The sequence below is a fragment of the Macrobrachium nipponense genome, chromosome 1, assembly GCF_015104395.2.
Source record: "Macrobrachium nipponense isolate FS-2020 chromosome 1, ASM1510439v2, whole genome shotgun sequence".
Classification (NCBI taxonomy): domain Eukaryota; kingdom Metazoa; phylum Arthropoda; class Malacostraca; order Decapoda; family Palaemonidae; genus Macrobrachium; species Macrobrachium nipponense.
In genome coordinates this window covers 154,042,030-154,064,565 of record NC_087200.1, presented here as the reverse complement: position 1 = coordinate 154,064,565, position 22,536 = coordinate 154,042,030, and the positions used below count along the sequence as shown (strand labels likewise).

Below are 22,536 nucleotides of genomic sequence, written 5' to 3'. Positions count from 1 at the left end.
TCAACCATAGACAATCTCAGCTTTGAGTGGCTAACTTAACATCTTGATAAGATGAAAACCAATGCGTTTTTTCAGTCCATCAATTTCCATGGGTACGGTCTTAATTTTTCAATGGAAGATTTCGATCATTACACACAAACTGGGTCCACTTTCCTTGTAGCAACAACCAGCTTCTCTACTTATTTTACCAGTGCTTTAACATTAATTGTGCTCAACTGTTTAAATAATTAGAGCCATTTTGTGAAAGGAACTCACTTTCTTTTTGTGACTGTTATCATTTGCTTTCTACGCACATTATTGCTGGTAATGTTTTTAATGTTAATTCTGACAAGTTTCAGATAATTATATATTTGTGATTTTGTTGATGTATTAATTTTTGAGTGTTCCATATTAACACATTTAATAATGCTCATTCTACATTTGAGACAAACAATATGGGCCTCTAACAAACTCCACTATCTAGTGGATTTGTTTAAAATTCAATATTAAATATAATTTAAAATTCAATATCAAATAGAATTTAATAAAACTATGAAACAAATTCTTAGTTATTTCATAAAAAATCAAGTGAGAAACTATGAAAATTACTAAAATAACAACAAACAACAAAGATCTGTAATTTATAATCTCGGTATTTAATTTTCCATTATAAATTTTTTCTGGGCTCAGTTCGTGTCGCTGCGCGAAATATCCTTTAATCCATTATTTCTAGAAAAGATACATGAGCATCCTAAAAGATATCACTTACAGGCTAAAGGTTAAAAGAACTCCGCTGCATGCCGGAGCGTGAAAAAATTTCGGGCATAACCCCTCCCTTACCGCCTGAATAGGCTATAACCACGGAGAGATCCGTTGTGAGCATGCAATGGAGGGAAGGTTTAATGTAGCTTAAATTAAACTTTAATATAGTTTAAATTAAATACTAAACTTAAACCTATAAACATGGGACGTACCGGACTAAGTCCGGTGCGTGGCGGAGCGTGTCGCCATCTCAGCGCGACGGAGTGGTTAGTAGAGACCAACTGTATGCCGCCGTCCTCCCGTCAGGGTGAACTAGCACCTTTCCACGGGGATGCCGGAGCTCCGTAGATAAAGAGCCCCAGTAAGGTGGGAAAGGGCGAGAGGGCAAACAGACTCGCGCTAGCAAACGGAGCGACGGAGTAACGACGGAGGGGGGGAAAGGCCAGTCCCCCCCCCCTTAGCCATCCCGCGCGTACCGAGAAGCTGGAGAGGTCGAGGCCAGTCTGGGTCTGTCCCGTCCCCCTACTCCCTCCGCCTAGGGGGAGAGGGAGGCAGGCTCGGGTATGTGGAGCGAGCGTGGGCAGACCAAACCTCCCCCCGGCCCTATGGAAGAGCGGGAGGAGGGAAAGATGACTGGACAGGCGTCTGGCTGCTCCGTGATCACGTAGAGACCACGGAGCGGTAACAAAGATACAATGAAACAATAAAGCCTAGCCTACACAACCGACTGATCAGAGAGATGCTATAGAGAAGCAACCGAACTGAAGAGCGGAAGCATATAGGACCCATAGGACATAACCTAGGCTAGGTGAAGCCAGACGCACCTTATCAATAACGTAAAAACCATAATACGTAGATTAAACAAAACTTCGCTAAACGTAAAGAAAGAAAACATAAAACAGTTAGGAGAAAAAATCCAGGAGTGTACGACTGAAACCCGAAAGAAAGTCTACCACTCAAAGCTAGCCGGGGCCGATACTAAGAGCTGTGGCTAGGGTCTGGATGGAAGATGCCTACACAAGGGAAAAATGAAAAAGACCATGCATGCATGACATAAACCCCCGTAGGCTGTACCCTTAATATAAATTGGATAACTAATAACAGAGCGTAATAAAGTAAGGGAAGGTTCTGGGTATGGTGCACCAAGAACGAACCCGCCACGAGGCAGAACCATGCTGCCATGCTTCCGACCTAGAGCTCGTATTTATACCTAAAAAAACTGGCAAATACTGACTCAAGGCCGGAAAAAAACCAAATAGCAATAAACACTGATTACTTAACTTAGCTGCTGCAATGGCTGTACGCTCCATGATGAATAAATCCAGTAAAAAAGGGCACAAAAACACAGAGCAAAAAAAGGGCTCGTGTATACGCTGTGCGCTAACTGAAAAGGATGGCCACCAGAGGCGCAGCAGTCGGCAGCATGGGATGGGGTAGTAGTAGTTGCTGCCCACTCTGTGGGTCGGCTCCCCTCTTGTGGGGATTTTGTAGTGGGAGATTTCTATTGGCAAGTGGTTCGTGGTAGTGGTCTCACTCGCCATAGTGTTCATACCGACACCCTCTTGGAGGGTGAGCGAGTCAGTTGTACTGACCTTTTTCTTTATTTTATTTATTCTCTGGTATGTGTTAGTACATTTACCTTAGAATAATGGATTAAAGGACTATTTCGCTGGCGGACACGAACCAATCGCCCAGAAATAGATTTTTCCTTACGTCAAAATCCCTTATTTAGTACTCAAGACTCATGACTATTCAAATAAACCATGACTATACTTCATAAAATTGTCAAAAAAAAATCTACTTAAATCAAATGAGAAACAACATCATTCAGAATTTCCTATATTAGGGTAGTCATTCCTATTACACAGTTAAAGATCAAGTACATTACCTGACCAGTTTGCATGAACAACATCATTCAGAATTTTCCTATATTAAAGTAGTCATTCTTATTACACAGTTAAACACCAAGTACATTACCTGACCAGGTTTGCATGAAAAACCAGACTGCTTGAAAGTTAACTGGATTACTTCACATGGATAATGAACAACACTGACTATTTGAACTTCAGCTCGCTGTCGCCACCATCGAACTACGCTGTCTGCAATCCACAAGAGGAAAGCTACTGAAATCCAAACCCATGTCTGAAACAACAGAGACTTATGAATGATCTGAGAGACAAAGAAAAGTACAAACAACAAAATTCTAATAAAAAGTATCATGTTCAATAAGTAAAATGCCTTTCCTTAATATTTTGACATTTTGGATCAGACGATGAATAAATACTGCTTTGTTACTAATGATTAATTAGCTGGTAAGTCAACCCCTGCTATTGTTGGTCATGTTATCCCTCTTACCGCCGATTGGACGTATTAAAACGGTCGAGTCAAATGTCTCCCGTATGCCGATTGGACGTATCATATGTCGGCTCAAAAAAGTTTTTTTTAAAAATTCGCGGAAAAAATACTTATAGGCCTACCAGCCGAAACTTTTGAATCACGCGCCTTGGGGGATGCTGGGAGTTCACGGATCAAGGCGTTGTTTTGTTTACAATCGTTACGCAGGCGCGCAAGCGCGAATTTCTTTCTTACCGCACTAAAAAGTATCAGTGACACATCTCAAAAATTATTTCGTCACTTTGACATAATTTTTGCGCCATTTTAAATTATCCTTTACATGAAGTATTATATATGAAAATGTGCACAATTTCATGTAAAATACAACAAAAAAATACTCATGATTGTAGCTTTTATCAGTTTTGAAATATTTTATATAAAATAACGATAAGTGCAAAAATTTCAACCTTCGGTCAACTTTGACTCTACCGAAATGGTCGAGAAATGCAATTGTAAGCTAAAATTCTTATATTATAGTAATATTCAATCATTTGCCTTCATTTTGCAACAAATTGGACGTCTCTAGCACAATATTTTGATTTATGGTGAATTTATGAAAAAACTTTTTCCTTACGTTCGTGCGATAACTCTTCCGATAAATTTTTTCATGCGATTGTCCTAATGTTTGCACCCTTTAAATTTGCCGTTACATAATTTTTGTTTTATATATGGAAATGTGCGCAATTTCATGCACAATACAACAAAAAACAACCCATGGTTGTAGCTTTTATCAGTTTCGAAATATTTTCATATAAATAACGTTAAGTGCAAAAATTTCAAACTTTCGGTCAATTTTGACTCTACCGAAATGGTCGAAAAACGCAATTGTAAGCTAAAACTCTTATATTCTAGTAATATTCAATCATTTACCTTCATTTTGCAATGACTTGGAAGTCTCTAGCACAATATTTCGATTTATGGTGAATTTATGAAAAAAAAAAAAATTTCCTTACGTCCGCGCGGTAACTCTTCCGAAAAAATCAATTGTTTTTGTGCGATTGTCAAAATGTTTGCACCATTTAAAATTAGCTGTTACATAAAGTTTTATATATGAAAATGTGTGCAATTTCATGTAGAATACAACTAAAAATGATTGAAGGTTGTAGCTTTTCTCTTTTTTTGAAATATTTGCATATAAATCACGATAAATAGAAAAAAAAAAACCACGTTCGGTCAAATTTGACTCTACCGAAATAGTTGAAAAACGCAATTGTAAGCTAAAACTCTTACGGCCTAGTAATATTCCATAATTTTTCTTCATTTTGAAACAAATTTGAAGTCTATAGAACAATATTGTGATTTATGGTGAATTTTTGAAAAATATATTTACCTTCACTCCGCGCGCCGATTCGCGGCCGCAAGTCTCCGAAATACGTACATCGCATTATCCTAATATTTGCTCCTTTTCATATTAGCCGTTTTATAGAGTTTCATATATCAAAATGTGCGCAAATTTATGAAGAATACAATAAAAAATAATTGAAGGTTGTAGCTCTTTCCATCTCTAAAATATGTGCATATAAAAAAATATATATATAAAAATTTTGACATTTGGTCAAATTAAACTTGTCCGAAATGGTCGAAATCTGCAATTCTAATCTAAAACTCTTACAGTATCGTAATATTCAATCATTTGTCTTAATCTTGAAACAAATTGGAAGTCTCTAGAACAATATTTAGAATTACGGTGAATTTTTGAAAATAACATTTTTTTACGTCCGCGCGTTACGAATTTGTAGATCATTTTGTGATAATATTTTTCCGGTGTTGCTTTTATTGTTTTACTATGTATTATATATCAAAATGATTGAAATTTAGTGTACAATACAACGAAAAAAAAAATTAACTCGTTAGCTTTGACGTTTTTTGCACAGCGTGATTTGAATACAATTATCTTATGAATTTTTTTTTTTGCTACCATATATCACATTATTTACATATGATAATGGTATTATTTTTCATTTCTGATGATTGCATACTAAACTTCAGGCAATGACAAAAAAATGAGCCAAAAATGAACTCTTAATCTTCAAAACTAAGCGCGCTGTGATTTTTTGAAAAAATTATTTTTTCCGCTTCCGCGCTCACTCCAAACCGGCGCCGGCATATGGGAGAGGTTTTGATTTTTAGGGCTTCAGCGTAAGAGGGTTAATCAACTATCAACATTTCACTTCCATCTACAAAGTAGTGTTGGGTACTGAATCTGTAAGAATGAAACATGTCATGTAAGTCCTGGTTAATAATGGATATTCCAATCGTGCCTATGACAAAGAAATAAAAAAAGGCTCTAGATGAATGGTACACAGACATCATTGCTACAGAAAACAACAATCCAGAATACAGTAGTACCTCGTACTTCGAACTTAATCCATTCCAGAAGGCTGTTTGAAGGGAATCAGAATAATTTGTTCCAGCCAACCCAAAAAATCCCCCTTTCACATTTTTTCTTATATTAATCTGTTCAAAAGTTAAATTAAGAGAGTAAAGTAATGAAACGGTACATTATATGAAGTAAAATTCTCAATTTTATTTTTCCTATGTACTATTTACGAACTGTTTGGTAAAAATGGCGCCGGCTGGCTCGGGGATGGAGGGAGGAGAAACAGGAACCCTTTGAGCAAAATGAATTGGTTTTATTATGCAAAGGTTGATAAAATCAGTTTTATTCACATACGTATTAGGTACAAAGACAATCAAAGCAATCGATAGTGTGTGTGTCCAATCGATTGATCGAGAGAGTAATCGGCATGTTTACACTTGGATCTAAAGCGCACGAAAGAGATTAATTATGCCACAATACATAAACTTACTATTGGCAAACGGCAGACTTTTAAAACAAATGTGAGGATTTTGCAAACAAATATGTAATAAGTCAAGAACGCAAGAAAATTAAAGCCGTTCTTCTCTCTCTCTCTCTCTCAGCGCACCGAACATGGACTCGAGCAAGCTTTTTTTTTATTTACTGTATGCATTTGTTTTCATGTTTTATCATTATGTTGAATCTATTGTGAAATAATTTTATTTTTTAAGTGAATTGGTACTGCTTTTACATACATATTATAGTAAAGATTTTAATCTCTTCTCTCCTCAACAATACCACGATGCACCATAACTTAAAATCGTTCATTCATTTATTCCTCAAAACTATAAATGCTCCCGCCCTCTTCCTCAAGTTAGCTGTGTATCACTGCAATGACGAATGATTTTGTTAACAATTTATGCTAAATTTTATTGTTAAAAGATTTGTTCTTTCATTTACTATTTTGTTAATATTGTTCAACTAGACCGTCTCACTCGGCGCACCGAACACTGGCTCAGTTAAGACTTTTTTTTTCTGTATTGCATTTTATTGTTTTCATATTTTGTCATTATGTTAAATTTATTGTGAAACAACATTTCATTTTTTATGTGAATTGGTACTGCTTTTACGTATATAAAGTAAAAATTTTACTGTCTCTTCACTCCTCAACAATGCAACGATGCACGATAATTTTTTAAAATCATTCCATTCCTTATTCCTCAAAAAATATAAATGCTCCCTCCCTCTACCTTTACCCCTCAAGTTAGCTGTGTATCACCACAATGAGGAATGATTTTTGATAATCATTTTTGCTCATTTCTATGTGAAAAGCTTTGTTCTTCATTTACTGTTTTGTTTAATATTATTTAACTAAACCATACACTGGATCAATGTAGACTTTTTTGTTCTTTTTTTCTGTATTGCATCTGTTTGTTTCATATTTTATCATTACGTTAAATTCATTGGGAAATTCCCTTTTTATGTGAATTGTTATTGCTTTTACATACATTCAGTTATATTTTAACTCTCCCTTCCTCCTTCTCTCCTCAACATTTTCAACTCTCCCTCATTTAGTCTCAAGTCAGCTGGCCGTGACGTCACCGTGGTTACATACAATTTTATACGTACATCTTTTATGCTAAATGTTATATTGAAAGCTATATTTTATATCAAATTCTTTATACTTCTATTTATTTTGTCGAATATTGTTATCATTAAACTATATATTGTAAATGAAAAAAAATTATTACAGTTTAACTTGTAAGACACAGTAGGCCGTCAAATACAAGTATAAACTAGATAACCAGTCAGTTCGAGGTATGAGCATTTGTTCGACACACAATACAAAATTTTCTTGAAAATTTTGTTCGAAAAATGGAAAGTTCGACATAAGAAATGTTTGACAAACTAGGTATCGTTGTATCTTTTATAGGGTGCACATTAGCTCGAAATATCAGGACACTGAATGTGCCCTAAGGGATATACAGGCAGCCCCCTGTTAATAGCAGGGGTTCTGTTCCTGGGGGCCCAACACTAAAGTGAAATTAGTCTCTAACCAAAATTCAAAAGTCTACGGGCATCACAATCCACCTTACGGTGCCCTAGACTTGTTAACGATGCCTTAGACCAGTGGTTTCCAATTACTTTTGGTCATTACCCCACTTTTTCCAAAATCCTGGCTAGCAACAAGCTCGTTACCCACACACCATATCTATTATTTTGTACACGTACATGATTAATGTAAAACAAACTCTTTAGTTGTTGAACCTTCCATTATATTCAATTATAGAAACAATATATCATGAAGTACTATTACTTCTGTTGAGAAGAAATTTTTTTTAAAATGCATACATATCATAAGGTTGAAAAGAAATAAATGGATAGAATATATAATTGAAATAATGTTCAACAGGATGAAAAATTACAAATAAATCAATAAATACTTCTGCTGGAGATAATTCAAATATTTTCATGTAAATAATCACACCTTCAGTTAAAAATAAGTGGAAATAAATATATATATATGTACTTAAAAAATCTTCAGTTGTGTGAAAAATGAAAATGACACCTTCGGTTTGAGATCATTTCAGTAATGCAAGGAGATAGTTTTGTAAGGGCACATCTGATGTCATTTTCTGGGTTCAATCTATTTCTCTCTTTGTTTTGGATGGTCAAAGAGCTGAAAAGCCAGCCTCACACAAGTAAGTTGAACTAAATGGTAAACGCATTTTAACCCTTAAACGCCGAAGCGGTAAAATAAAAATTGTCTCCCGTGTGCCGGAGGTGTTTCAGAGTGAGCGCGGAAGCAAAATATTTATTTTCAAAAAATCACAGCGCGCTTAGTTTTCAAGATTAAGAGTTCATTTTTGGCTCCTTTTTTTGTCATTAGCTGAAGTTTAGTATGCAACCATCAGAAATGAAAAAAATATCATTAATCATAGAAATAATGCGATATATGATAGCGCAAAAACGAAATTTAATATATAATTGTATTCAAATTGCGCTGTGCGCAAAACGGTTAAAGGTAGCAAGTTACTTTTTTTTCGTTGTAATGTACACTAAATTGTGATCATTTTGGTATATAACACATTGTAAAATGATAAAAGCAACACAGAGAAAATATTATCACAAAATAATGCATGAATTCGTAACGGGCGAACGTAAACAAATACCTATTTTTTTCAAAAATTCACCATAAATCTAAATATTGTCCTAGAGACTTCCAATTTCTTTCAAAATGAAGACAAATGATTGAATATTACTATACTGTAAGAGTATTAGCTTACAATTGCAGTTTTCGACCATATCTGACGAGTTAAATTTGACCGAATGTCGAATTTTGTTCTATATTTCTTTTTATATGCAATTATTTCGGAAATTAGAAAAGCTACAACCTTCAAATATTTTTCGTTTTATTCTACATGAAATTGCGCACATTTTCATATATAAAACTCTATGAAATGCCTAATATGAAATGGGGCAAATATTCCGAGAATGGGACGTACGCATTTCGGAGATTTGTGGCGGAGAATCCGCGCGCGGAGGGAAGGAAAGTTTTTTTTTTTAATTCACCATAAATCTAAATATTGTGCTAGAGACTTCGAATTTGTTTCAATATGAAAGATAAATGACTGATATTACTAGACTGTAAGAGTTTTAGCTTACAATTGCGTTTTTTCAACCATTTCGGTAGAGTCAAAGTTGACCGAACGTGGGTTTTTTTTCTATTTATCGTGATTTATATGCAAATATTTCGAAAATGAGAAAAGCTACACCTTCAATTATTTATTGTTGTATTCTACATGAATTGCACACATTTTCTATATAAAAACTTTATGTAACGGAGGTAATTTAAAATGGTGCAAACATTACCACAATCGCACGTATGATTTTTTCGGAAGAGTTACCGCGCGGACGTAAAGAAAATGTTATTTTTTTCATAAATTCACCATAAATCGAAATATTGTGCTAGACTTCCAATTTGTTGCAAAATTAAGGTAAATGATTGAATATTACTAGAATATAAGCGTTTTAGCTTACAATTGTGTTTTTCGACCATTTTGGTAGAGTCAAATTTGACCGAAGGTTGAAAATTTGTCACTTATCATTTTTTATATGAAAATATTTAAAAATTGATAAAAGCTACAACCATAGGTTGTTTTTAGTTGTATTGTGCATGAAATTGCGCACATTTCCATATAGTATAAAACTTTATGTAACGGCTAATTTTAAAATGGTGCAAACATTACCACAATCGCATGATTTTTTTCGGAAGATTTACCGCGCGGACATAAGGAAAAATTTTTTTAATAAATTCACCATAAATCGAAATATTGGGCTAGAGACTTCCAATTAGTTGCAAAATTAAGGTAAATGATTGAATATTACTAAAATATAAGAGTTTTAGCTTACAATTGCGTTTTTCGACCATTTCGGTAGTCAAAGTTGACCGAAGGTTGAAATTTTGACACTTATCGTTATTTATATGAAAATATCTCAAAACTGATAAAAGCTACAATCATGAGTATTTTTTTGTTGTATTCTACATAAAAATGCGCACATTTACATATATAATACTCCATGTAACGGCTAATTTAAAATGGTACAAAAATTATGTCAAAGTGACAAAATAATTTTTGAGATGTGTCACAGATACTTTTTAGTGCCGCAAGAAAAGAAATTCGCGTTCGCGCGCCTGCATAATGATTGTAAACAAAACAACACCTTGATCCGTGAACTCCCAGCATCCCCCAAGGCGTGTGATTCAAGAGTTTTCGGCTGGTAGGCCTAAAAGTATTTTTCCGCGAATTTTTAAAAAAACTTTTGTATGTCGACATAAAATACGTCCAGTCGGCACCTGAGAGACAAAAAATGTCGACGTAAAATACGTCCAGTCGGTGTTTAAGGGTTAACTGCTTCTAAACTTGCCAGATGGAACTCTTTGTTATGGCTAATCCAAAATGAAGATAATTTCAGGGAGGTAAATTCCATCTGTATGAGGTTGCTTGCTTTTATTACAAGTATTTCTTCTGCGAGTCCATTTGGTTCATCTGGCAGATGTTCACTGTTACATGTGAATGGGTTCTGAATCCAAGCACAGTTGAGTGGGTTAATTTCAGGGAAATATTCTTCCATCCTCAGATGCAGGCTATATATATAGATTTAGGGATAGAGGCTTTAATGTGCTCCAATCACCATTCTACGGTCACTTCTTTTTTCTTATTTTCATTTCATTATACAGTAGAGCCCCAGACCTCGATGTTAATTCCTTCCAGAAGAAGCGACGAGATGCAATTTTGTCAAGATCTGAATGAATTTCCCATTTGAAATAACTGAAAATGGATTAATCCATTCTTGACCACCAGTTATTACCCTAACCTTGCCTTTTTATACAAAACATTACCCATAAATATACATAAATTACAATTAAGTAAGTTCAGTGTTAAATAACATACCATTCAATGCACTTTTTTCATTTTTAAATATATACTGTAGTAAAATAACTGCCCTACGTACATCCAATTCGGCCATAATACAATGGTTGACTGAGCACCATAGGCTGGGCTAGGTACGTAGTATGTACTGTAAGGGGTAGGCATAATTATTGCTGCTAATAAGAAAAGCATTTTGTGGAATTACCTTACTGTTACAAAATACAATAGCAATAGCCTAGAGGAAAGATGGTTTCTTGTAATCGTTAACATTTATGTTATGCTTTGTTGACTGACGTAATTACTCCTTTTCTTCCCAACCCCTATCTCCTAACAATAAAGCTTTATGAAAAGGGTTCATGTATGGCACAGAAATAAAAAACTATTTGGCTTGTTATCCAAAATATCTATTTTGCCCAGTATAAGTTTATCTTATAATAACTATAACTATCACACTGAAGAGTATTTGACATGTAACCTTATGTTTTGTGCAGTTTGCACATTTTAATAAAATGCACTAACTGCACAAAACATTTTTTCATATCTTTTTTGTACTGAACTGATGCATTTGCATGAAAGCAAAGTTATCACAAATACAAGAAAACAGTCAGCTTAGTAATAACAAAAAATCGTTTACAATGAAAACATAATACCAAGAAAAATAGAAAAGAACTAAGTAAATAAGTACCAAAAATTACACAAAATATGGTGTGTACGAGTTAGAAGAGTATAGCAAAGAAAACAAACAGACGATGAATGTATACTACAGACTAACTACTTTAACTAAATACTCATTTACTAGCTGGTGGTAAACAACACTAGAAAATTTATGAAAATCTAGATTTTTCACAAATTGGGAATGACACTAAAAAAAAAGTGGCACACTGGTTACTACTGCAAAGAGGTAGTCAGAATATCTGAATATGAAAGCCAGCAATTCAAAGGAAGACAACAGCAACTGAAAATAATCAGCTAAGGTGTAGAATTTTTCACACTGAAAAAATTGTTTAAACAGGTGAAAAAAGAACAATGAATAATACTGAAAAATGGTAAACCAGCAAGGAGGAAATGAGCTGAGGATTTCTGAACAGAGTTAAGAGTGGTGCACTTATGAACTGTATGCAAGGCGAGTGATGGATACCAGATGGTTCAGATGGGAAATGACTTATATTATCATTCTCCTTCTGCACTTTTGACTAAACTCTGAGTCTGGAGATATTCAAAGACCACGAATGTGGACATATAACTGATTAGTTTATGAAAGTGTTCTACCTTCCTTAAAGTAGTTGTGATATGTTTTTCCAAGGATTCTGTGGCCAAATTACTATTTACCAAGATGTATTGCATACATTACAGACAATGAATACAATGGCATTGTAGGTGAATATTTTTCTGGTCCATGTGTTATGCTCTTACTTCTTCATACTTTGGATATCTTTAACATCTCTGGAACCCTCTTAATATAATGATCTGACTTATAGTGACTAAGAGTCAACTGGAAACAAATTAACATGACCAATCAATATACACTTATTTGCCATTGAATATACAAGAAAAAACAGAATTTTTAGTGCATACCTGAGAGTGAATTGACTGGAAAACTGGTGGTTCATTGCAAGTTTTCCTCCAAACATAAAGTTTCACTTCAGACCCTCTTCCTGCATCATCATGTGATGTACCTACTCAGGTACAAATTACAGATTACTGCTAGTAAGAATAACTTTATATAAAAATTCATCTACATACACATAGAAAATTTAATTACTTTCAAATATGAGCAGGCCATAACCAATACCAGCTGAATTCATCTAGAAACTCAAAATATTGCTCATTTTGCTTGCTTCTGTATTCAAAAAGAAAAATTATATTTTTACAATAAAATGAGATTTTGTGTATACTTACCAAGTAATTGTGTAAATAACTAAGAATGTCTAAGTACATACCAGCAGCTAAGATTTGAAAATTGTGTTAGAGATTCTTTTTTGTTTTGGTATAGGTACACAGTCCCTCCCACTATTGTGGGGTAGAAGGGAAACAACACAGCAAATAGCTCAATTTACTTATGCCCTATTATCCATGAGAGGGGAAGAGGGTGGGCTCTAATTCTGTAATTACATGATAAGTATACATAAAATCTCATTTTATAAAAAAGGGTTATTTTGACGTAGGAAAAATCTATTTCTGGGCGAGGAAGCCGTGTCGCCCAGTGAAATATGTCTGCTTTAGCACTATTTCTAGTAAAATATTGCTATAATACCAGAGAACTGCTAAATTGGACATGTCAGAAGCCTCTGACTCGCTCACCTATATAAAAGGTGTCGGTATAAAACTGGGGCGAGTGTTAAACACTACCACAGCAACCCCTCCAATTAGCCTTTTCCTCATCAAAAGACCCTAAATACGGGGAGCCGACCCATAGGTCACACCTAGCTACCCCGTTGAAGGCGGCTGTGACGTCATACTTATCGATAGCAATGAAGCTTGGTGTGGCCACTGCAAGGGGATGGGAGGGGGGGGAAAAAACCAGGGGAGGATTTCACTGGGCGACACGGCTTCCTCGCCCAGAAATAGATTTTTCCTACGTCAAAATCCCTTTTCTGGGCTCAGCCGTTGTCGCTCCCGTGAAATTGTACCATAGAAACACCCAAGCCTACATCACTCTGGAAACAATGAAAACAGAATATTAAATTGTATAAACTAACACCATAGACCAAGTGAAATAGCAAAGCAGAATTTGCTGCGATAGGTAGGATGTTAATAAAACTGGCATAATGGAAAATATTCATATGACACAAGGACAGTACTATATTGATGTTGCAAGGAGACACTGACCTCCCTACAGCTATTGCCTGATATTTAAGATCCTCCAAGGACTTAAGGTAAAGCTTTGGAAAACCCAGTGCGACTGCCGACCAGTATATTTCTTCAGATCATCAAAGTTCATATATTTGAAGAAATTTACAGAAGTTGTTATAGCCCGAATAGCACGCGCTTTGGGAAAGGACCCTGGGCTGACCTCCTTGGTAAAATACAAAAAACTGCTGCGTAATGCCCTTTAGGGATATGGTACCACCACCGCCCCACATGAAAAGGAGGGGGGGGGGGCCTTCGGAAAAGGTAGATGTGCTAGATAAATAGTCCTTAGGGGTTTTAACAGTACATAAAGATGGATGTTGCGGAAGCGGAACAACCTTCCAGGGGGATCGCCTTACCAAAGGGTTCTCATTCTAGCCATAAAATAATTATTTGGTGAAAGCAACACGTAACCCGAGGGAAGGAATTCTATATGCCCTTGGCCACTAGATAAAGATGACATCTCCGATGTTCTGGCACCTGAAGCCAGACTTAATAAAAACAGTGCCTTACGCAAAAGGGTTTGGCAATCACATTTGAAGTTGTCTGTTTTAGAGTCTAACCTGAGACCATCGTTAAGAAACCATGACACTGACGACGGCCTGAATGGGAATGGGCCGCAGGCGTGCACAAGCCCTTGGGATTGAGGTGAAATAAGATTTATACCAACCCGAGAAGAAAATCTTTTTCGGAGCTGACTTAGTGGTTGTTATTGTGGCAACTGCCAAGCCTTGTTCGAATAAAGGCCTGAAGAATGTTATAGTCACGTTCATTGTCATTACTTTGACATTGATTCCCTGAGAAATGTAGGCAATTGTTTAACTGCTGAATCATACTGGCGAAGTGTAGATTCTCTTTTGTCTGACTCCAAGAACAGAATGATCTGTGGATCAATGTCCCCTACCCTCCTACCTGCAAACTTCATGAAATCCATAAAGATAGGGTTTTGTGAAGACCTGAGGAATCGAACACAGTCACCGTTTGAACTTGTTGCGTCAGCCTCAAGCCCGGGAGAGGGTGAGGATGAAGACCTAGTTCTAGGAGAAGAGAAAACCAATTGTCTTGGGCCAGTAAGGAGCTATGAGAGCCACCTGACCTTTGAAGGATTTCAACTTGTGCAACACCTTCAGGAGAGGGTTCACTGGAGGGAATAAATAAACCTCCCTCCACTGGTTCCAATCTATACTCGGGCGTCCGTAGCGTATGCTAGAGGGTCCATACTTTGGGCTATGTAACAAGGCAGCTTGTGGTTTGCCCCTGTAGTGAACATATCTACTTTCAGACCCGGTACTCTCCTACAAACCCTCTCAAAGGATTCCTGGGTCCAGTGACCATTCTGGCTCCAGGGGGACTGACCGGGACAATGCCGTCCTGCTACTACATTGTGGACTCCTGCCAGATGGGTAGCCGATAGATGCCAGGTGTTCTTGTCAGTTAAAGAAAAAATTGCTATCACCCTGTGGTTCACATGACTTGACTTGGACCACCTCTGTTTATACCATGTATCACTACTGCACTGTCGAGAGCCAATCTGATATGAGTCTCCTCCGGAGGACGGAGCTTCTTTAAGGTCAGAAACACTGCCATAGCTTCCAGGATGTTGATGTGAAGCTTTTGGAACTGAGGTGACCAAGTTCCCTGAACCTTGTCATGCTGTGAATAACCTCCCCAACCATGATAGTGATGCGACTGTATGCATCAGTAGGGACGGGGGAGGGAACTGCAACTGTAACTCTTTGGCTAGGTTTTCGGCTATTGCCCTCCATGGACGTAGACGTTCCTTGGGAATCAGGTACCCGGCCGAACTTGTCGCGACACTTGGCATTGGCCTTGAACGTCAAACTCGGTTGATGTCCTTGAGCTTGGCTTTCAACAGAACGTCTGTGACTGACGCAAATTGGAGCGAGCCTAGGATCGTCTCCTGATTCCTTCTCGAAAGCCTTTTTGCATTTTAAGAATTGGCTTGTTACCTTGGTATCCCCTTCCCTGATGGAATGGAAAGGTTGTGTGAATCCAAGCCCCAATGGAAACCTAGCCACTGGAACTTGGATTCTGGGGCCAATCGGGACTTGGTCCTGTTGATCTTGAACCCTATATATTCCAGGAAAGATATGACCCCGTCCATGGCTTTCAATAAACTTGTCTTTGACCATCTCCCAGATTAGCCAGTCGTTTAGGTACGCCACTACCAATAAAACCTGAGACCTTAGCTCCTGCACCACTACCTCCGCCAGTTCCGTGAAAACCCTTGGGGCTATATTCAGCCCAAAGGGCATCACCTTGAAGGAATAAGCTTCTTTTACTAGTTTGAAGCCCAGGAATGGATGGGAGTGCTGAGCCGTCGGACATGATAATAGGCGTCTGTAAGACCTATAGAGGTGGTGACGCCCCCACGGGGAAGTAAGGCCGTACCTGAGAGATGGTCAGCCTTTAGAACTTGTCGCAAGGAATGTACAATTTTAAACGGGACAAGTCTAAGATCACCTCCTTTGGTCGGTCCCTTTCTTGGGACACTGAATAGACGACTTTGAAATTTTAAGTTCTTTGTCCTGGAGACTGCTCCCTTCTGGAGAAGGTCCCTGGGGTAATCCATCAACCCTTGGGTTGGATGCTGATAGATAGATACTATGTTTTCCGCCCAGCTGCTGAACTCCCAACGATGTAAAAGAGATACAGCCTGCCTCTATTTGAGGAACTTCATTGAGATGATGAGGGTCGGGTTCCTTTCCTGACCATACACCTCTAGCTCGCCCTTGGGCTCCGGTTCCTCCACTCTGACGAAAGGGGGAACCTGTTGGCTAGCCGACGGCGAAAGGGAGACAAATTGAGGCTGTTGCCGAGGCTGAGTCTTAGAAGATGAAGGTTGGGGAACTTGCTGAATTAGTACAGCTTATAGCACAGGGTGCTGTTGCGGAACTTGGAAAGGTTGGTACCTTCTTTGACTTTTCCTAGTCCTAAAACTGGAGGAAGAAGACTCTTAATATCCTTTTGAAAGGAATGCCCCACTGAATCTGATGCTTGATTAAAATGTGATGCCTCATTCTGAACCTCGTTTACTGCCGAAGCTGGAAGAGATCTGCACCCCAGATTGAGGAAGCCAGAAGCTGTTGGGTTCGTGCCTGATCGTAGCCTCGGATAGAACATGCTTCTTGCCATTTCTCTTAGTAACCGCAAAGCCGTACGAGGCACATTGCATGCTTAAAAGTAACTACTCCGCAATGACCTTATACAGCGGTTCATGAGCATACTCCAGAACCGCCGTCTCCGTCATCACTAGAGAGTTAAGAGACCTTGCAAGACGTGTCCTAGCATCAAATCCGGCTTGGATCAGTGCGTCTGACAGAGGCGCTCACTAAACAAGTTGATTGCACAGTTTGGCTTAAGCTTGCCTGCCGAGAATGTAGCCAGCAAACTTCCCACAAACTCTCTACCTTGGGGGTAGCAATGATGTGGAATCTGTCTCGCTAAGCTGGGGCTCTTCCCGAGTCACTGCCTGAAGGGTAAATCCTGCTACCTTTGATGTAAAAGGTAAGGAGTTCCCGTCATGTTGTTACCTTAGTATTTGAGCAGATCCACTTCTAGGCTCCATATCTATACTTGATGAGCCTGATTGCTAGAAAGGATAACAGTCCCCTTGGAGACCTTGTCCTTTCTAATCGAAGCTGCCTCCATAAGCCTAACATAAGCTATAAATGGTGGCCATAACCTTTCGGGAAATAACTCGAAATCCTCGAGTCTATGTGTACCACAACCTTCTACAGTCAACATCCCCGCTGACAAACGGAGCGAAGTTCACTACCCTCCAAAAAATCACCAGGGTGGAACGGAGGGAACGTGGACCCGTCAGGCATGCTCTGACCTTGCACCAAATTACTAGGAGGTGCCAGAACTGCCGACTCCTGTCTGAGACCTGTAATCAGGGAGTCCTGTGCACGTAAACGTTTAAAAACACCCTTTCAAACCTTGCCGCGACTGAACTGACTAAGCTAGCAAGACTACTGGCCTGATTTAAAATATTCGTGTTGAACAGGTCTTTGCCGACTAAAGGGGAACCTTCCAGCCCTCCCTACGGTACCTTATGAGGTATCCGACCTCTAGACGTTGCAGGGATGGGACTTGAGGGGCAATGGGAAGAGTTCTCTCCTTGAGGCCTTGGATCTCATCCTAGGTTTAATATGTGTATGAACCTCTGGCACCTGCCCAGGCCTTGGCTTTGTGTCTGATTGGCTTTTAAGCAAGGTTTTACCCGAAGGTTTTCTCTTTAATCTAGGAATCACAGAGAAGGAATGCGACCTGGGAGGGGGCAAACCTCCTGTGAAACCCATGAAGGAATTTGGAGTAAAGGGAGAGAGGAAGAATCAGAGTCACTCGAGGAAAGACCCCGGTGACTAACTAGGCTAGCCTCATTAACACTGTTACCTGTAACCATATCTAGTGTAATGGGCAAATCCTCACTAGTTCAAGTGAGACTTCTTCCAAACCAAGGTCTGGCAATTCTGCCTCTTGCTGTTCCATAACTGAATCTTGAATTTATTTGATAATTGGTGCTGCGACTTTTGGGTCAACGTATCCGGCAGCTTCCCGGCTGGGGAGGCTGCCATATCTTGAGGTAGCATAAAAAGGCTTAGCTACCCCTTACGTTCTGTCCAAAACCTCCAACCCAGACCTTGAGGGTGGAGAGTGCAGCATGCTTAACAGACTGCTCTGTCTGTAATGCAAGGAATGTGTCAATTTCGAGTAAAAATCTTTGAACATTATGCTTACATATGTTGATTAATTAATGTAAGTTTAATTTACAGAAATTTTAATTATTTATTATTTATATAGTAATTTATTTGATTATTATTTAGTTATTTATTTTATTTTAATTGTTTTATTTAGTTATTTATTTATTTATTTATTTATTATTATTATTATTATTATTATTTTTTTTTTTTTTTTAATTTTTTTTTTTTTTTTTTAACACTAACCCAAGTAGTGTAATATAATTCCATCACAATATGTATAGAACAAGCAGTGCGGTAACTTATCGAACTAGGTAACCTGTTGTACAAGTCGTAGCAGGCCAAAGCCGTTTACGTGATGCCAGACTACGGAACCGGTAAGCAATACTGCGCACGGGGCATGGTTCCGGCAAACATCATGGTTGCACAGATCCTGTAGATCGGCAACCAGACACTGAGTGGCCTGTAAGTGCAATAATATATGAGAACAATTGCACAAACTTATAGGATTATTATGATAATAATGTCATATGCCGAGCATGCCTAACTGAAATAATATATATAAAAAATATATATGTATATATATATTCATATATTTACGTCCCGGGGACTATAATAATTAAAACCACCTCCCGGAGCTGTATTGACCCGGAGTGGGGGTACACGAAGTAACCCGGGACGGCCACATGAACTCGCAAGTTCCGTGGCAAAAGAAAGGAAAATAATATATATATAAAAAATATATATATGTATATATATATTCATATATTTACGTCCCGGGGACTATAATAATTAAAACCACCCGGAGCTGTATGACCCGGAGTGGGGGGTACACGAAGTAACCCGGGACGGCCACATGAACTCGCAAGTTCCATGGCAAAAAAGAAAAGAAAATAAAAATAAAAGGGAAAAATAAAATAACAAATATAATATCTCCGCCTACGGAAGAGAAACTTCCGTAAACATAGCCCTCAACGACTACCGGAGAGGCCTGAATCTAAATCCGCCTTATGCGGAGGGGAATGTTTTAGGCGGATGGATGTAAGCTCCGGAAGCTGAAAGAAGCAGAGCGCAACAAATCCGAGGCTGAATACGCAAAGCAATCAACAACTCCGGAGGCGGTCGGCTGAGAAGCGACACCCACCAACCTAAGGTCCTGGAGGACCCTCTACACCCCCCCCCCCCCTCTGCTGATGGGAACGGCTGTCAGCGACAACCGAGGCAAGAGGAGCACCCAACTACTAGGGGGCCCACGTGAGGGGGAGGGAAGGAGGGCTGATGGGGTGACGATCACGTGATCAGCGTATCCTCGCAAATAAAAGATTACGAGGAAACGCAGGCATAGCCTATGTAGGCTAACCGACCTAACATCCAAAATATACAATAGACAAAATAAAATCAATTACTTAAAGCTAAAAGAAAAATCATGCTTTAACACGGAGGAAATGAAAATAAACTGTCGTAAAATATAAAACCGCAATGAAGGCCACTCGATAACAGTGGGCGCAAAAGGGGAAAAACTACTTGCTTACTGACAAAACGATAAGAAACGGCAAGTTGACGAAAAGAAAAAAGGGAAAATTCTTGAATGAAATAGGACGGTGGATAAACGGCGAAGCACGAAACAAAGAAACGTGCTCGAAAGAAGACCCCCGTGAAAAACGTGAAAATAATGAAAATAACAAAACATAAATGGAAATCGGATCGACTAAAAACTACCACCCAAGAATAAATAAATAAATATATACATACATACATATATATATATATATATATATATATATCTATATATATATATCTATATACATATATAATATATATATACTTATACCCATACATACACATACATACATGTACTGAAATATCACATGTTACAAGCAGAGAGGAAGACTACTCGAAGTCGGTACAATTCAAGCGTAAATCGGTACAATTCAGGGTAAGCCGTAAAGGCGACTTGCCGCCCGCCCCCTATTTAAAAGTGACGCCTAATAAAATCCTAAATAAAGGCAAAACGATAGGCAAATTCACTCCCTAAATATTGAAAAAGGGCGGAACCAGATTAACTTAAACTTGGGTGAAGAGGTAGATGACGATCCGTAACCAGAATAAAAATAAAAGAACAAATAGTAATATTCGAACGTGCGAACCACGGAATGGCTATCGAAAAGTATGACGTCACAGCCGCCTTCAACGGGTAGCTTGGTGTGACCTATGGGTCGGCTCCCCGTATTTAGGGTCTTTTGATGAGGAAAAGGCTAATTGGAGGGGTTGCTGTGGTAGTGTTTAACACTCGCCCCAGTTTTATACCGACACCTTTTATATAGGTGAGCGAGTCAGAGGCTTCTGACATGTCCAATTTAGCAGTTCTCTGGTATTATAGCAATATTTTACTAGAAATAGTGCTAAAGCAGACATATTTCACGGGAGCGACACGGCCTGAGCCCAGAAATATCATTTTTATGTAAGCAACTTACCAAGTAATTACATAGCTGATTTCCACACTGTTAGGAGGTGGGATTCATGGATAATATTCTAAAACCTTAATCATAATGAGATGAAAATAGAGATGCTAGCATTAACATAATGCTGGTTGTTTCCCTACCTGTTAAGAGAGCTATTGCAGGAAGTTACTGCCTCTGGTGCTGCTCATCCTAACCTTGTAGAGGTGTGGTTGCATGACCAAGGATCACCTGCCACACAGTGGGATCCTTACAGCAAGGACTTCTCCGTGCGCTAATAAAGAACAGATATTGCCCCTGCCCTGGGCAGAGTACCATACACCAAAAGCCAGAAAACAAACGACCTACACCAAACAAGTTAAAAACACCACCACCCTACCAACGACTCTAAAGGATATCCAATACTAAGTAACCTCCCAAGACTCCTCTAGGATCCAACACCAATTTTCACGATGAAGACTAAGGTAGGGAGGAATGCTTCCTACACTTCCTTCCCCAGCACCATGCCAGCCACCGCGAACGGACCCAAGGTAGTATACTGCAATCATTAAAAATAGTTTCTACTTCATGCAGGTAGTTTGTCGCAAAGACCGACTTACATTTCCAGTATGTAGACTAGACAATGGAAGTCAACAAAAGATTATACCTAAAGGCCAGAGATGTAGCCACTGTCCTAAGCTCATGAGCCTTTACCTTTAGGACAGGTAGTGCCTCCTCCTCTATCTGGAAATGTCCCTCACAAATGAGGTCTTTAAGAAAGAACAAGAGAGCTTTCTTAGAGAAGAGGATGAGAGGGGTCATTAAGAATACTTACTACAAGCTACTGGAAGCCCCTTTAATGTTTTCAGTCTTGTGAATGTAGAATTTCAAAGCTCTCACTGGACAAAGAGACCATTCTTCATCTTTCACTCCCACAACATTAGATAAGTTCTTGATAAAAGAAGAACAAGGCCAAGGTTTTGTAAGGGTTCTCATTCTTTGCAAGAAACCCTAAAGTATAGAAAACTAAGGCGTCCCCATTTGGGAACCCTACCTTTTTATCAAGAGCTTGAATTTCACTCACCCTTCTGACAGAAGATTAGGTTACTAGTGTCCAAATTCCATTAAACCTGCCGAGTGTCCTTACGCTTGCAGTTATCAAAAGATGTTATTATATCTTGTAAGTCTTGATTGGATGACAAGTCTAATCCTTGTGCCTGAATACAGAGCCTAGCATAGCTCTACAGTGTTCCCCACTTATTTGCGGTGTGTGTGTTTGTGTATGTGTGTTACCAGACCACCCCCTCACCCCCGAATAGCTAGTACCCCCGAATAGTTGTGACCCTTATAAAAATGCTTAAAACTGCCCATCTTGTTAGTTAAAACTCAAGGAAAACCCATTAAAAATTTTTGCACATGGTTTTTTAACAGTTTTATCATAAAAAGTGCATTTTATAATGATAATGAAACTGATCAAAACCATGGAATTTGTGGGCATTTCTCATATGAAAATACAGAGTATAGGCAAATTTTCCACGAATGATGGAGGTACAGGAGGATACAAAATTAATCCACTCCAAAGCGGCCTTCGTAAACTGATTTTTTTGTATCTTGAACCACATTTTACATGTAAATTGCCTAATTCGTTCCAAGCC

The 22,536-nt window shown here is 38.3% G+C and overlaps 1 protein-coding gene across 1 annotated transcript in view; it reads right to left on the bottom strand.

Annotated features, from left to right (window-relative positions):
* Window positions 1–22,536, bottom strand: part of LOC135218976 (NADPH oxidase 4-like) — a gene marked incomplete in the record, with an annotated part of 231,949 nt that overhangs the window by 108,465 nt on the left and 100,948 nt on the right. Inside the window, 2 exon segments of the mRNA XM_064255415.1 lie at window positions 2,719–2,883; window positions 12,445–12,545. Of these exon segments, the coding sequence (XP_064111485.1) occupies window positions 2,719–2,883; window positions 12,445–12,545 (266 nt within the window).